At 49.2% G+C, this 16,877-nt stretch overlaps 3 protein-coding genes across 3 annotated transcripts; 1 reads left to right on the top strand and 2 right to left on the bottom strand.

The window, feature by feature from the left end:
• Nucleotides 1-527: 527 nt before the first annotated feature.
• On the bottom strand, nt 528-3,761 carry BRETT_004703 (uncharacterized protein; the record flags this gene model as incomplete). Its single annotated transcript, XM_041283196.1, has 1 exon — nt 528-3,761. The coding sequence occupies one exon, from the start codon at nt 3,759-3,761 to the stop codon at nt 528-530; it is 3,234 nt and encodes a 1,077-aa protein (XP_041136548.1).
• Nucleotides 3,762-5,142: 1,381 nt separating this feature from the next.
• On the bottom strand, nt 5,143-6,213 carry BRETT_004702 (uncharacterized protein; the record flags this gene model as incomplete). The annotated part of the gene is made up of 1 exon (XM_041283195.1): nt 5,143-6,213. The coding sequence occupies one exon, from the start codon at nt 6,211-6,213 to the stop codon at nt 5,143-5,145; it is 1,071 nt and encodes a 356-aa protein (XP_041136547.1).
• Nucleotides 6,214-8,057: 1,844 nt separating this feature from the next.
• On the top strand, nt 8,058-14,939 carry BRETT_004701 (uncharacterized protein; the record flags this gene model as incomplete). Its single annotated transcript, XM_041283194.1, has 1 exon — nt 8,058-14,939. A coding segment is annotated over one exon (6,882 nt), but the record flags the coding sequence as incomplete, so codon positions are not given.
• Between the last annotated feature and the right edge of the window lie 1,938 nt (nt 14,940-16,877).

The following is a 16,877-nucleotide window of genomic DNA, read 5'->3' as shown; positions in this document are numbered from 1 at the left end:
CTTTCCACGGATTAGATTAGTATTTACAAGCATTACGGATTAGTACAGATTAGTACATAAGGTAGATATTTCCACAGATTAGCATTTACAAGTACCATCCACAGTATTTACATGCATTTTCCACAGATTAATACATGCACTTTCCATCGGTATTTACATTTATTCCAGATTAGTAATTAAAAGTACTTTTCATATATTAGTCAATGTACTCTTACTTTCCACAGATTGGTATTTACATGCATTTTCCACATTGTTATTTACAAGTATATTTCACATATTGGTAAATGTACTTTCCGCAGATTAGTATTTACATGCATTACAGATTAGCACAAGTACTCTCCACAGTATTTACAAGTACTCTCCACAAATTAGTACATGCACTTCGTTATTTACATCCACTCCAGATCAGTACATCCATATATTCTACACCTAACAGACCCAAATACTTCCACAGCCACTCCTCACTAATACACACAGACATCACACGCTAACTCTGCAGAATTTCACCCTCTACACTGTCAACATCCTCATGAACTGGCAGCGGACGGCTCGCTAATGGCGTCGATCGACGCGCGACTAACCCGCCGCTGCGACCCCCCAGAGACGGCCCGGTGGTGGACCTTGAAGAGGTGCACGGATGTGCCGCTCCAGGGCCCACTGCGGATCAAACTTTCAGACACCATTCTTTTCACGGAGGCATCGGTGAGCCGGAGGCCGGAATTATTGCTTATTATGGCAAGCTGCGCGAAATCTCCAGTGGGCGGGTTCGAATCGCTGTTGGCACTGCTGGATCTCGAAAGGCCATTTTTTCGACCCGTACCGACTCGTTTTTCGCACTCGCCACTTGAAGAACTGCCCCCGGTACCGGAACCCCACCACCAGTTGGCAGAAACCCGCTTGATGGTGGTAAGTGACGAGTTGATCTCGTCCAAGAATCTCTTCGACTTGCTTGAACCGTGATTCGTGTAGATGGAACCCCAAAGAATCGCCTCATACCAACCTAGAGAAAGCCTGGACCACGAGAACTTGAGCGGCTCAAACGACGTTTTGGCACTCGAGTACTCGTCACAAACGTGCTGCCCATCTAGATAATGATCTGTAGGCAATGCTGCGATCCTATTCACCACATCCGCAGTACTAAGAGTGCCCATATCCATTGGAACCCGGCTTCGCACGAAGTCTAGCATGCCCAATACGATATCCAGTGCCTTGTGTGCAGTCCACGTTGTTTCTAGGCTTGCAAACAACGGCTTTTTGCACTTGGCACGCTCAGACATCCCCACCGGCAGCTTTGGCCGCACCACATCCTCATCTAGCGGGTCTACGTCGTTTACTGCGCCTCCTCGTGACTCGGTTGCGTCCCGGGCACCGGGAGAAGCCTCGATATTCCCGCCGGAACCGGCTCCATCGACGCCTGCACCGCCCCAGGACGACGCGATGCTGGTGACAGACGATCGACGCGTCTGCAGGGGGGCCCTCCCGCCCGTTTCCGTGCTCTTTCGTTCGTTTTCAATCTCGTTTTCGACAATCGTGAGGTCCCCAATAAGATCGTCCGCCGAATAAACACTGCTGCTTGCATGAGACACGGCTGAGGATACCCTGGAAAGCAGAGAAAGCTGCGAGGGCCGCCGGAATCCCAGAGGAGGTCTTATCTCGGGAGATCCGCGGCTTCCGGGCCCGTTTCCGCTGGAATTGTCACCGTCATTACCCGTTTCACTGCTCTCACTGGCAGATTCCAATTCCTGGGCCTCCTGCTGCTTCGAAAGCTCTGCAATTACACTCTTAACGTTGCGGAAAACACCCTGGTTTTTCGCCAGAACGTACAGGAGAAGCGAACTGTGGTCTGGGGCCCGGCAGATCGTGTGACACACTGCCCTAATGACTAATGCTAGCCAGTCCAAGCGCTTGGAAACGTCTTTTGCCAAAAAGTGGATGTCCGAGAGCCGGTTTATCATCTGGATGACACTCGAGCAGGCCGCATACGAAAGTTCGAGCGGTGGACACAAGCCTGCCGAGAGTTCTTTTTGCGAAAAACGGCGGTTTTGCGTGATGACCTCGTTTTTCGGCGTGCACAACGTCGCCAGCGGGATGTAGTCGTATACGAGCTGTACGAGCGTCGGGAAAAGCGACTTCATGCAATCCGAGCACAGGATGTTGCCAATCTGGCTCACCAGAAAGTCCCTGTACGTTGTTGGATGGACTGAGAGCTTGAAACTCTGTGGAAGACCTTTGTAGAATCGTGCATCTATCGGTGTCAGCAGCTGCTTGTAGATGTAGGGCTCGGAACTCAAGAAAAGCATCAAGTAGAGCGACAAACGGACAAAGTTGCGCTGCTTTTTCTCGTTCTTGAACACCCACACGTTGTACAACAAGGCCAGAATCAACTGTGGCGCATACTTCGCTGCCACAAACGTCCGGAACCGTTTGTTGCACTGGTAGAACTCCCAGAAAAGAACAATCTGCTCCGTATTCCACACTGCCGAGTTCGATGCCGCCAACTTCGACTTCATCCAGTTGGAAAACGTCGAACTGTTTGGATCTGGGCTTATCGGCCTTATCAGGGGCCGGAGAAACCCCTCTGCGAGCAAAACAACCTCCTCGACTTTGTAAATGCGTCCGCAGTAGTATCTGGCAAGGTTAGAAGTACCCGAAACGTATTTTGCATGCTGCTTAGGGAGCGGATAGATCAGCATGAGGCACAAAAGCTGCATGGAATTCGCCACAAAGAGGCTTCGGAGCTCCCTGTAGTCGGCAATCTCGAAGATGAGTCCGTTTTCGTTCGTGATGGATGTAGAATTAGTGCGTGCCGACCTGCAGGCAACGTTTATTAGTGACGAAAGAAGTGCGAGAAGCTGCAATTTCGGCACTGAGGACACCAGAAAGCTCAAAAACGGCGATCCCTCTGCCACAATTGTGGGAACCGTCTCATAAACACACTGTGAGCATAAAGAGAGCAGTAAGCGGATCAACTCGAGCCGATGGGTGTCTAAATCTATAGATGGGGGTTCATATTGTGAACCGGCCGACCCACTGGCAACAGTTTGCGAGCCTATGCCGTCTTCCCAGAGTGTAAAATCAACATTATTCATCGCGTAAGACGCACTATCCACCCCATCAGGCAGCGGAGTTGTAAATCCGGCCGTGAAAAGAAGGTTAATGGCAGCCAGGATGAGCTGTGGGCCAAGTGGATGTAGCTGGGAGGCTGTCTGGTTGTCGAAGCGAGCTTTTGTGGACTCGTTTGAGGAGGAGGATTTCTGTTTGAAGTCAACGTTAACCTTCGTGGAATCAGAAGAAGAAGGATCATCCGAGCTGCTCAGTCCGGGCGATGCAGTTCCAACAGTAGCTGAAGTTGATGTGCAATCGGCCGGAGAGTCCGCCTTGACTAAGCTGGCCGGTGCATTGTTGAGAGTCCAAAAGATCTCTCTTTCAACCGGGATGAGTGTTTCCATCTCGTAAAGATACGGCATGAGTTTCGTGAGGATCCTCACCGATGTTAAAATCTCCTTTGTGGGGAACGCATTTAGCGGTACCGATTTTTTGCTCGCGAGATGTATTACGTGAAAGCTCAATGCTCTCAACAAGTTGCAGAAGTTGCCGAGGTTCGAATCGCGGATGTAGCGGATGTCATTAGACGAAACAGATGAGAATATCGTATCTGCAGAAACAGGCAAGGTCCAATATGCAGACCAGAATGCTTTATCTTCCAAGGGTACCAGCTCCGTTGCATCCGAGAGTCGGTAAAGTGCCGCTTTGAACGACATCTATCAAATACTGTCTGTATCTGTTTGTGTTGAGCTTTTCGATGGGGGATATATGATTGTAACTTTTTAGAGAACTAGCAATTCAAATGCCAAATAACAAGACATATATGAGATGAACTCGGATGGCGCTGATTAGGAATGAAATTCTGGGAATAATTGAATCTATTGTTGGGTATAGTGGACGGTCAACCGAGAAGATATGAAAATACAAGGTGAAGGGTAATCAAATGTGGATATGGCTTGATGATAATTATGCTGCACGATCAACAATTGCAAATTCTAGACGGATGAACAGGCAGGTTGGGGTTTGTGTATAAGAAAAGGGAAAATATATTAATTTTTAGATGTGTTGATTGAGGTGGTGTACACAAAGATGGAGGTAAAGTATAATAATAATGGCTTGACCCAACCGAGAAAGAGGGAAAAAGCAGGGAAAAAAAGCAGGGGAAAAAAGCAGGAAAAAACAAAAAAACAACGGAATCAGAAAATATAAAAAATTGAGTGATGCTTGGAGATTAAATAAGTGAGAGTATTAGGGGGGGGGGATCGGATACGTGGGAAAGAAAATAGGAAGGAGCTGAGATCGAAAAGGCAACCAGCAGATGGAAAGAGGAAGCTAGTACACCAAATTTAGGGCGTTGCATACAACTATGAGAAAGCACAATTTAAGAATAAAACTAATAAAGAGACCCTAACTATGCTTAAAAAAGTACAGTTTAAGAATAAAGAACAAGAACAGATGCTTTATCTATGCTTATAAACACATTTCAAGAATAAACCTAATAAAAAAAATATATATGCTTCAACTATGCTTACAATTTCAGTTGTTGAAAAATAGGCATTATGGAAAGATAATATTATTAACAATAATAATATCCTACATCTGTTCTGCATGCAAGAGGTGCAGAATAGCAAATGAGAGAATAAAAGTCCGGGAAAGCCCAATAATGCAGTGCGTTGAATGAAATAGGGGAAAAATAAAGTAAAAAGAAAGTAAAAGGAGGTAAAATAAAGATCAAATATGTTGTTAATTTCAATTTATCGCTTGTTCCGAATACATTCTAGTTCAAAGATCTTGTCAAACGATATTATCATCGAATCATATGAAACAAATAGAATATCGGCCTTACTCATAAAATACAATACATCATCCTGGGTGGAAATACCTCTAGAAATAAGACACTCTAAATGATAAACACATAAAAGTCAATCCGCCTAAATAGCGTTCAATTTTATTGAAATACACCTGGGCATAAGCTTTCGGCGCTAGAAGTTAACGACACGGCGCTAACTTCAATTAAACAAAAGCGAAAGAAAAATAATGAAGAATAACAAAATATCCAAAATGAGGTAAGCATGCTAGATGCACATAAACGTCTATTCAAAAAGCCTCATTGAAATGTAGCGGTCCATATTCGGAGACATAATCAGAAAGCTGTCTTGGTTGAGGCTGCGTATCATCAACAATTTCCAGATCGGCAAACGAGTGCTTGATTCCCATCTTGTCAACAACGGCAGGAATCTCGTTGAGAGTCTGCATGTGCCTGTTTTCAGGTTTGTTGACTTCCTCCTCCCAACATGAAAGAGATGAGGAAGTAATGGTCATGGATGAAGTGCCACTCGAAACAAGAGCAGGAGGCTCGTCTCCAAACTTCGCAGGCAAGGGAACCCTCTTGAACTTTGGCTCACTTTCAAGAGAAGTCCGTTTCTCTGGTTCTTCGATCTTGTCTTGGACCCCAACGAAAATCTTTGAAACGTCAAACGGAACATGGTATCCAGTTGGCATATTCTTCCGAACTCTTGGTCCAACCTTCTGTATCTCCTCCTTAGTACCCTCGATGACAAGAGGTGGAAGCTCTCTCTGTTCCTTCTGGTTCTTAACGAAAATCTTCGAAACGTCAAACGGAACATGATATCCGGTTGGCATATTCTTCCGAACTCTTGGTCCAACCTTCTGTATCTCCTCCTTAGTACCCTCGATGACAAGAGGTGGAAGCTCTCTCTGTTCCTTCTGGTTCTTAACGAAAATCTTCGAAACGTCAAATGGAACATGATATCCGGTTGGCATATTCTTCCGAACTCTTGGTCCAACCTTCTGTATCTCCTCCTTAGTACCCTCGATGACAAGAGGTGGAAGCTCTCTCTGTTCCTTCTGGTTCTTAACGAAAATCTTCGAAACGTCAAATGGAACATGATATCCGGTTGGCATATTCTTCCGAACTCTTGGTCCAACCTTCTTTATCTCCTCCTCAGTACCCTCGATAACAAGAGGTGGGAATTCCAACATGTTTGCCGTCTCCTTCTTTTGCCTCTTCACATAAATCTTTGAGACATCAAATGGGACATGGTAACCAGTTTGAATATTCTTACGGATTCTTTCTCCAATCTTCTTCAATTCTTCCTTGGTGCCCTCAATCACAAGAGGGGGTGGGTTTGCTATCACTGCGCTCATATTGTATATAAATGTATGCTATGAATAACGTGGAAACACTTCTTAAAGGAAAAAAAGAAGGAAAAGAGAAAGTGGAGTGATCTAAAGGGGTTTCCTGCATGTGTCTGATCCTTTGGAAATTACCCCATACTTATATAATGTGGCAAAGCTGCATCTGTGGCACCTTTTTTTTTTTAGAAAAAAATGCAGTATCCGGCAAGTAGGGGGAAAAAAATGGAGGAGAGAGAAAACCCTTTCACCGAAAGCCATGACCATACCGGACAGTCGAGGATTTGGAAGGGGAATTCGTGGGTGCAAAGATGCAAAAAAAAATTTTCGGCGGAAATTATATCCGTTAACCTGGATTCAGCCAACGGGAATCGAGGAAATGCCAAAAAATAGAATCGACTGGAAACGACCCGGACGATTAGTTAGCGGTGTATTTACATTCTACCTGATTTGGACATGATCTCGCATTGCAAACGTTGCGTGAAAAAAAACGAAAATCCTAGATTTCCTAGCAGTCTGGGAAAGAGACCGGAAATAGTGCAAAAGGAAAAGAGAGAAGTCAGCTGTATCAGAGAGATAAGGAAAGCAGGAAAATTAAAAGCATAAAAAACGTGGAGATAAGAGCGTGATAGAACAAGCATTGGAAATTATTACAGATGAGAAAATCATTGGAAGCAGCAAAGAGCAGAATGAGAAAAGCGGAGATACATAAAATTGACACAAGTATGAGAATATGCCATTGGGTGGAGTTGAACAAAGGATTGACAGGGAAACGGAAAACTTAAAGTTTAAAAAACCTAGTAAGACGAGATTAAGTCTAAACAATCAGACATGTAAAGCTATAAATAAAGCATGAAATGAAGCATGAAATGGAGTGATTGAACTCACATAAACAATCAGACAGGTGCATCTAAGAGATCCGTAGTTGCAGAATTAAGAATGGAGAGGATCCGGATTTGAAATGGATGTACATTGTAAGCGTTTGATGAAAAGTAGTAGGAAAGAAAAAAAAAAAATAGCCTGAAACATTGGACCATTTAGGATGGAGAATGTGGAACGAAGCAAAATATTTTGATGGTCAATTTTCATTATTTGGCTTCGACGCACAGGAAGAGTGCACTAGCAGGCAAATAGCGAAATTTTGGCAAGGAAAGGAGATGCATTCAGGGGTACAAGTATGAGAAACAAGAAAAAAAAAAATTAAAAAAAATAAAGTGACAAATTTCAGGACCCAATCAATAGTGGAATTGTACTGATGGATTAACATTTTTGGGGACCGCATTCATTCATCTGGGGATTGTCCTCATTGATATTTTTTTCGCGCCGATTAGAATGGAGTCGCACTAATAGAATATGTATTAAAAAAAAGTAATAATAATAGGTATTAAAAAAAAATAATAATAAAAATGAAAAAATTAGGACGGATACAGTTTGGAAAAGACGATCGATCAGAATGTTAACACGGGGCATTCATTATATTAACAGGAGGGAATGCCCGTTGTGCGAAATATTTTCGCTGGTTTGTTTTGGCGGGCGACTGCAGAACTTGGTTGGGAACTCGGTTGGAACTCAGTTGGAACTCAGTTGGAAGTCTTTTAAAGCTTGGTATTTGTTTTCGGCGCGTTTTTTATTTCATCAGCTTAAGCGCCATAGAGTAGGAAAAGGCTAAGTGTTAGAGGCAAAGGCCAACGAAGGCTAGCACAGAACAAAAGAGCAGCGTAAGAAGAAGGCAGACAAGATCTCAGCAGCAGGAAAACAGACTGAGACATATACTTTTGGGTACTCTTCTAGCAAAAGCACACATTTCTGGGCACAAGCAAAGTGCGATTAACAGATCAAAGTACAGGAATTCAAGCATGCAGAACATGGAGCAGGCAGAAAACAAGGAGGCAGCGAAGCAGGCATGGTTCCCGTTGGGAAACCTGGTTGCAACAAGAGTGGTGACACCGTTTCTGCCAAATTCGGTAATTGAGAAGGTAAGCGGCACAGAGTCCTCAAAACGGCACTTGCTGCACCATTTCCACAACGTGTACCCCGGGGACACCGTGTACGTGTTCGAGACGACCGACCGGGCCGGGGACATCAACGCTGCGAAGTGGGTTCGCGGCTACAGCACCTCAGAACCGGTTCCGGCGGATTATTTGGCGGCATCGACGAGTGCCGGGCTATCGAGGCTCCCGGAAAGCCACATCCACACGGTTGTTGTTCCGCGGTCGTGCGTCCAGGTGAGGCGGAGGCTGCAGAGGATCGAGACGGGCGCGGATTTGCCGATCGAGAGGGTTGAGTCGTGTGAGACGGAGAAATCGGCAAAAACAGGAAAATCAACCGATGGCGCGACGATTGACGCAGTGGGTACCGGTAGAACGCAGCACACGGATGCCCAGGACGCGTGCAACGTGTCGGCGTCGTCAGACTTGTCGGATCTCTCGTACAACGACGAGGTTTCGTCGATTTCGTCGATGACGTCATCGTCTTCAACGGCGTCAGATGCCGCCGGAAGGCAGAAACGGCCGCAGTTGCCGCTGGCAGCGTTTGCAGCCGACACTATTGAGGACGAGGTTTGCTTGGAGATGAAGATCCTATCGAAAATCATCTTCTCTGTGTACACGGAGAACGATTTGGAGTTTTTTGGAAAGTTGGTGAAGATCTTTGAGGAACTCGACCAGATTCGGGTGAATCTGTGCCACAATTTCCTTACGCGGTACGAGCAGAAGCTGACGCACAAGAAGGCGGTGATGCTTTTCAATCGGACGGCTAAGTTGCTTGCGTCGTCTGGCGGGCGCATCAACAAGCGTAGCGTCGACGCGAGTGGCGGCGCGCATGGCGGCGCGCTGGGCGCTACTGCCGCGGGTGCGCACGTGGCCTTGCGCTCGCGCAAGTTCGCCGAGTACCTGAGCTCCAAGTTGGCGTCGTCAACCGCCATAATGGCGCGCGACGAGAATTCTGCCGAGATGTTTAGCGCAGCCGACCCTGCGCGGGTTGCGCAGAACCAGGTCTTGGATGCGCTCTCCCCCAACTACCCTCTCATGATTGACAGAATGCCGTTTTTACCGGAGCGCAACTCCGACTTCGAGGCGCCGCAGCCGTCCAACCTTCTCATCGACTTCAAAGAGGTCAGTGGGTCGTCCGGGGTCGTTTCGCGCGGCTATGACGGCATGAGCGCACTGATGTACCTCCGCACGTCGAAAAGACGATTGACGCAGGCCTTTTCGGTCTCGATTGGTCGTGGACAGGCCGTTTTCTTGGATAATCTGTCCGCAGCTTTGTACTCAGACATTCCTGCGTCAGTTTTGGACCACGGGAAGATCTACTTGGTTGCAATTTTGACGGAGAACATCCGGCTGGACGGACAGACGGCGGATACGGGAGGCGCATCAGCGCCTGCGCCCGCCGCTTCAGCGCAACAGGCGGAGCGCAACCGGCGCCCTGGCGCACCCATGGTGATCGACCACCTCCGCGAGATCCGCAAGGGCATCTGCGCTGGCGCCGTCGACATCTCGCGGGTGTTCTCACGCAAGAAGGGCCACCTCACGTCGGGCGAGGCGCACCGGTTCGTCATCAAGCTGTTCTCGTCGTACATGCCTGCATCGAGCGCAGGGGGTGCGCAGCCTAGGCGCGGTAAGGACACCCTCCCGGCAGACGGCACCGCCGCACAGACTGCGCTCGGCGGATCCCCGGACAACCCGGCGCTTTTCGCCGCCATGAACAAAAAGATGGCCATGTCGCTTGCGCTGCAGAACACAGGCTGGGGCCAGCTCGTCGACCGTATCATCACAGGGTCAGACAAGGGAATCGCCGTGAATCCCCGCGCAGAGACCTTGGTGTTGTCCATCAAGGAGCTCCGCGAAGAGAGTGCGCTGGACGAAGCGCCGGTGCCAACCGCAGAATCCGCAGGCGCATCTGCGGAGGTGGACGCGTTAGCGCAGACCGGCCCGCTCTCCTTCGACCAGCAGTTCTACACCCCATTGCACCGCGCATCCACAGAGGTGTCGTCGCTGTCGAACGGCGCAGCCACCAATGCGCTCGCTTCCGTCGGCATCTTGGATTTCAATCCGTATGCGCCGGTTCCAGAGCTGGTGTACTTGCGCGTGTCGCGCTTCAAAGATCTGGGCATCTCTTTTGCCGCAAGAACGTTTCTTACCGTGACTTGCCGCGCCTCGTCGCCGCGCATGCGCTTTGCGTCCGGTCCAAACGACGCCAGCCAGCCATCATGGCAGTTTCTCACGGTTGCGCCGGGTGAAAGCTTAGATGAGGTTGTCCAGATTTCCGGAATAGGCAAGGCCTGCGCAGCCAAGACCGACAGCTTGATATTCGATGTTTACGCAAACGGTTTCCACATTGGAAGCGGCAAATTCCTCCTGCGCGATGGCGATAGGGTGTACGATACGGGATTATACCAGAAGCAGATGCAGAGTGTGGATATTGTGGGCAAGGGAAGTAGTGGGATTGCTGTTTTGGAGGTTGCGCTACAGTATGTAGGCACGTCCTACAACATGGACCCTGCTGCGCGAGAGGTGTTGTCGTGGCGGGGCGCAGGTGGAAGCGCAGGCGCAGGCGCGGGTGCGGGTGGCGCCGCAGACCTCCCTGCGCTGATGAAGCGCTTCCGGCGCTGCGACTCCGCAACCATGTCGCGCTTCTTTGCGCAGTTGCTGCTCGAGCTCCTGGCAATGCTCGAGTGTGCGCCAGACGCAGGCCAGGGCGCCGTCTTCGAGTCGATCGTCCACATGCTCGACGTGACGATCGCGCGCCACAACGACCAGGCTGTGCTATTCGACCGCTTTTTCGCCGAGTACCGGGGTGGAATGCCGCGTGTCGGCGAGCGCCTGCTTGCGCTGCTGACTGTGCACTTTGCGGGCTTTGCCGCACACTGGGACTCGACGGGCCGCGCGCTCTGCCGCACCTCTGTGCTCGTGCTGCGCCTTGCGGATGCGTCCCTGCGCCGGCGCGCCGACTTCGCTGCGCTCGGCTATCGCTTCGTGGACGCTATTGCCGCGTTCCTCGCCTCGCGCAAGGAGACTTTTATCACTGACCAGCTTCTCGTGCTTAAGACTCTTGAGCTCTACCTCGACGTGTTGGCGCGCAGTTTCCAGGTGGCGGAACTCGCGTCGTTTGCAGCGTCCTGGATTGGCGCCACCGGGTTGCGCGGCCTTGCATCGCTCCCCGATGATAGCGCCAATGCGCTTGTCAACCGGCGCAGGGGGCGCGAGCATTCTGTGCTCATCACGAAACTTTTGTTTATGCGCCGGCTCTTGCACGGCTTTATCATGCGCCAGGGCACTCCCGCATCGAGGCAGTTGCTCGTGGTGTCTTGCTTTAAGATTGCGTACCGTGTGTTGATGAACCCGACGGTGGACTTGGAGTGCGCGCGGCTTGCGCTCGGCGTGCTGCTTGCGGTGCCGTATGCGGAAACAGGGGGTGCGCCAGACAGCGGCCATGCGCATGCGCACTCGCGTACACATGCACACGCAAACGTGCTTGCACCTGGCACCGCCATCGCGCTCTTCCGCTCGTTGCCGTTCTTGTGCCGCGCATTCAACCGCTTCCATGAACACCTGGCGCACTCCGGCGCGCTCGGCCGCCCCAAGCGTACGTACACGCAGCTCTTCCCGATCTGCTACCCCTTCACGCGGTACACCATGGACTCGATTGTCACAGATGAGATGTTTTCTGAGGTGTTGATCGAGCTGGCGGTTGTGTTCTGCAGCTTTGTGCGCGTGGCGCATGCGCGCGCGGACTCGATCCGGCGCTATGCGGAGGACCCCGGCGCGTTCGAGGCGCAGTCCGCAATCTTTGCGCCCTTGGACGAATTTTTGGGTGCGCCCGGCGTGGTGTCCCTCGCGTCGCCCGATGCCCTCGGCGAAACCGTCACTGCGCTCCGCGCCATGCTCTCCGCCCGGTACTTCCCGGGCACCCGGTGGATTTCACTCGAGGCGTTGGTGGTGAGTGGCGTGGGACAGGCGATAGAATTATTTGGGGATATGAGTCTCGGAAGTTTAGTGGTGCCTATTTTAGGAAATAATTTAGGAACCCCTTCGGCAAGTAGTTTGGGGGTTGCCTCAGGTACTCCTTCAGGGGATAATTTAGTTTCGAGGGATAATTTGGTTTCTTCGAGGGATAATTTATCTTCCTCAAGGGATAATTTAATTTCTTCAAAGGATAAATTGATTTCCCCCGCTAACTCACCCGCCCTCACCGCGAAACTTCTCGCGTGCTTCCTCCTCTCGGCCACCGCGCGCCCTGTCGCTCTCGAGCACCTCGCGGAGATCCCCCGCAAGGGCTGCCTGAAGCTCACCGGGGATTCGCGGGGGCCCGCGGCCGCATTTTTCGAGCACCTGTGGGACGCTATCGGGCTCCCCGCGGGCGACCAGGACAAACAGAGATTCCACGTCCGGCGGTTCGGCGGAATGCAAAGCTCACTGATCGAGCAGCAGCCTGCAGACACAGCCGTGGATTTCCTCACGTTTCTCTTCGCCCTCTGCATGCAGCACAACGCCAAATGCAAGCAGGTCGGCCTCGACGCCGTCTGGTCGATCGTCGCGTCGGAAATCGTCGCCGCCGAGAACTCCGCCGCGTTGCAGCCAACATCGGACCAACAGGGTGACGATCTGTTGTTTGTGTTGGAGCAGCGGTCCGTCACCGCCTTGTACGACTTGTTTGAGAGCCGGCCCTGCGGTTATGTGCCCCGGACAGCGGACATTCGGGATTTCGCCGATGGGTTGCGAGAAATGCTACTGGAGAGACTGGACCGCGAGGACGTGGCACGCGCGTCGGTCGACCGCTACGTGACGACGATCGGCGCGTACCTCGATAGCTTCGTCGGGCTTGGGTCGATTCCGGACGACCCGGAATTCGACGACGACCGCACATTCTACAAGATCCGGATTTCCGGGTTCCTCATGGACGTCGATCGACCCGAGCTCTTCCAGTCGTTCGTGTCGCAGATGTACGCGTCGAATCTGGACAAGGGCAACCACGCACAGGCGGCGCTCTCGTTGCAGCTCCTCGCGGACACGTACGACTGGTCGATCGACGCGTACATCGACGCGTCGACGCGCCCGAACCTCCCGCGGCAGACGGTGTTCAAGCGCAAGGCGGAGCTCTACATGTTGATAGCGAAGGAGTTTGCACGTGCCGGCAAGCACGTGCAGGCCATCGAGGTGTACGAGTCGCTTCTCGATGCGTACGAGAAGTACAATTTCGATTTGGACGGACTTAGTGCGTGCCACGGGCAGCTTTCGCGGCTCTATGCGGAGTACCAGCACGTCGATCGACTCGACCCGACGTTCTTCAAGGTGAGTTTCATAGGCTCCGGGTTCCCGGAGTCGTTCCGCAGCAAGCAGTTCATATATGAGGGTCTTCCGTACGAGCACATCTCTTCTATCAGTGGCCGGTTGACCCGGCTTTATCCGGGATCCCGCGTTGTTGGCAATGATGAGGAGGCTGCCAAGCTTCTTGTGCTAGCACAGCCTCCGGTGGGACGGTATTTGCACGTGAAGATAGTGAAGCCGCGTGGGGGGAGTGGGATTGGAGGAAGCGGAAGTGGAAGGAGTGGAATTGGAGGAAGTGGAAATGCAGGAAGCGAAAAATTAAGCGAAAGTGAAAACGAAAGCGAAACTGATGAAACCGATGAAACTGACGAAACTGATGAAAGTGATTGCGACAGCTTCGCAACAGAACTCACAGACTCCAGCTCAACAATCCAAACTTCGCACTTGAGCAGCATGGAATCGTCGCTGGCCAAACAGCAGACATCGCAGGCAGCACAGCAGTTTTCGGAATGCAAAGACCTCAACACGTTCGTGTCCAGCCGCCGGCTTCCCGGCAGCAAGTCCGCACTCACCCTTTGGACCGAGGAGTCGACGTTCACGACGTGCCTGACGTTCCCGACGCTGATGAACCGGTCGGAAATCGAGCGGACGCAGACCGTTCGGCTTTCGCCGATCGAGAATGCCATCCGCAGCCTCTCGCAGAAGCAGGACGAACTCGAGTCGATCGAGATGCTCATCGAGCAGAATCTGCGGGATGGTGCGTCGTTGAAGTCGATCGCCGCAAGCTCCATGTTCGATAACCTGTCTCGGATCCTCGCCGGGTCCGTCGACTCGCCCGTCAACGGCGGAATGGGCCAGTACCGGGAGTTTTTCGCCCGGGACAACGAGCAGCAGCTGGCCACGGCCAACCGGCAGCCCTTGCGCCGCTACCGGGGCCTTGCCCGGGGGCTACGCCGTCGCCTCCACCGCCTTGTCGCCCTGCTCTGCCGCCTGTTGAAGCTCCACGGCATGATTGTGCCCGCGGAACTCCACCCGCAGCACCAGGCCATGCTCGAGCTCTTTGCCGCCAACTTCCACGGCGAGATTGCCCACCTGCACCTCGACGTTTTCACCCCGTACGACTACCACAAGCTGCTGCGTACGCTCACCGTGTCCTCGGACACTTCTGGCGGAACTGGCTCCTCCCTGGGGGCCTCCCGGTCCCGTCGCCGGGCTCTTTTCAGCCCCACCGGGCCCGCCTACGGCGCAGCCTCCTCCTTCGCCGCCTCCTTCGCCCGCCGCCGCACCAGGGGCTCCCGCAGGGGCCACCACGGACCCACCAGGCCCTCTGCCCCGTCCTCCGCGGCAGCTTCCCTCAACGCCGCCTCCACCGCCCCCTACGACCCCAGTACGACCCACGCAGCTCCCGTATCGGCTCCGCCTCCTTCTACAACGACGGCCCCGACCAGGGGCTCCTACCAAGGGGGAAGCGTACTGTCTTGAACTACAGGTAGGTGCAGAGTGTGGTGGTTTAGTTAATGGTCATTGAATATTAAGTCGAGTAGTAGTTAATAGTGTTTAGTGAATAGTATAGTTAATAGTTATTGAGTATTTAGTTTAGTACTAGTTGATAGTATTTAGTTAATGGTGTTTAGTGAATAGTGTTTAGTGAATAGTGTAGTTAATAGTATTTTATGAATAGCTTGGGTTATAGTGTTTAGTCTAGCAGTGGTTAATGGTATTATGCTTAGTCATTTAGTTTAGTAGTTTTTAATGGTTAGTGAACATTCAGCCTAGTCATTTGGTTTGGCGTAGTTAATAGGATTTAATGAATATTAAGCTTAGTAGTCATTTAGTTTAGTAGTAGTTAATAGTCTTTAGTGAATAGTTTAGTTAATAATCTTTTGTGAATAGTTTGGTTTGATAGTAGTTAATAGTGCTTAGTGAATAGTTTAGTTAATGGTGTTTAATGAATACTAAGCTTAGTAGTTTAGTAAATAGTATTTAGTCTAGCAGTAGTTACTAGTATTTTGTGAATATTATGCTTAGTCATTTAGTTTAGCGTAGTTAATAGCATTTTTGGAATATTAAGCTTACTAGCTTAGTTAAAAATATAGTTAAGTGAGCATTCAGTTTAGTAGTTTGGTTAATAGTATGAATATTAGGCTTGGTAGTTTAGTTAATGGTCATTGAATATTTAGTTTAGTAGTGAATGGTACAGTTTAGTTTAATTAATAGTATTTAGCTCATAATTTACAGTTTGAATAATACTCAATAGCACTGAATACAATCATAATGAATAATACAGTTCGGTGAATAAGAATCAGTAATTCGATATTCACTAACTGCTAACTCAGTGAGACTACTCAATAGTACACAAAAGTTTAATGAATAGTACTTATTGTTACTATCATACTTGTTATAATGGTAACCAAGTAGTACTCAATATTTATTTAGATTATCGTGAATCGTACTTGAAGAACACTGAATGAATAGTAGCAGTTCATGAAATTTAATACAGAAAGTATTTGCGACTTAGTGATAAACATTAGAAGTGTAACTAAATGATTACAGCTACTGCTAAATAGTATTGAAGGTAGTGAATATTACTGTATAGTAATATGGTGTGTGCAATAGTTACAGGGAAAGTATTAACTAATAAATAATAATAACTGCGTGGTAGTGAATAATAACATTTGAAATAGTGGAAAATTATGAAAGGGATGAGTACAATTAGTAACAAATAATGAATATTTGTAAACGGTTCTGAACAGACGCTAAATACTGGTGGTAGTGTAACCATTAAAATATGATTAGTGGTATAAACTAGTACTTGCAACATAATGATGACCGAATAATAGTCGGATTCTGGATAAAAGAAAGCAGTACCGATATATTTAGTGCATAGTAATGTGCATTACTTTAGAATAAAAAGTAACTCGTAGCTAAATAGCTACTGATATTTGTGCATACAAAGGAATAAAAACAACCGGAAATGCGAACAGAATACAGTATTAAATATCAACTAAACCAGTGGTGTAAAAATGCAATAGGGAATGAACGGTGTCCAAATAAATAATCAATGAATATATACATTACTGAATAGTACAAATAATAGAACAATAACTACATAGTACCAAATAGCAGAAATAGCTGCTGAAAGTGCACCCTTGGATACTTGCTATACTTGCTGCAGAATAGGAGAGTTAATTAAATACTTGATGACATTGCTGCTATATAATTATCGTAGACTTTATTTTATACAGGGTATTTCAACACTAGGATACTTCGTGTATACAGAGATACTGTAAAATTGTAACTTGTGTCTATTCTTATACTACTATATATATTGTAAATTAGTTGACTATAGTAGCACGGCGCAGATTACTTAAAAATCTAATTTAGGTACTTTGCAGTCGATGTAACGTC

Source organism: Brettanomyces bruxellensis, chromosome 7 (genome assembly GCF_011074885.1).
Source record: "Brettanomyces bruxellensis chromosome 7, complete sequence".
Lineage (NCBI taxonomy): Eukaryota > Fungi > Ascomycota > Pichiomycetes > Pichiales > Pichiaceae > Brettanomyces > Brettanomyces bruxellensis.
Note: the sequence above shows the minus strand (reverse complement) of the source record. Positions and strands in the feature narration are given on the sequence as shown.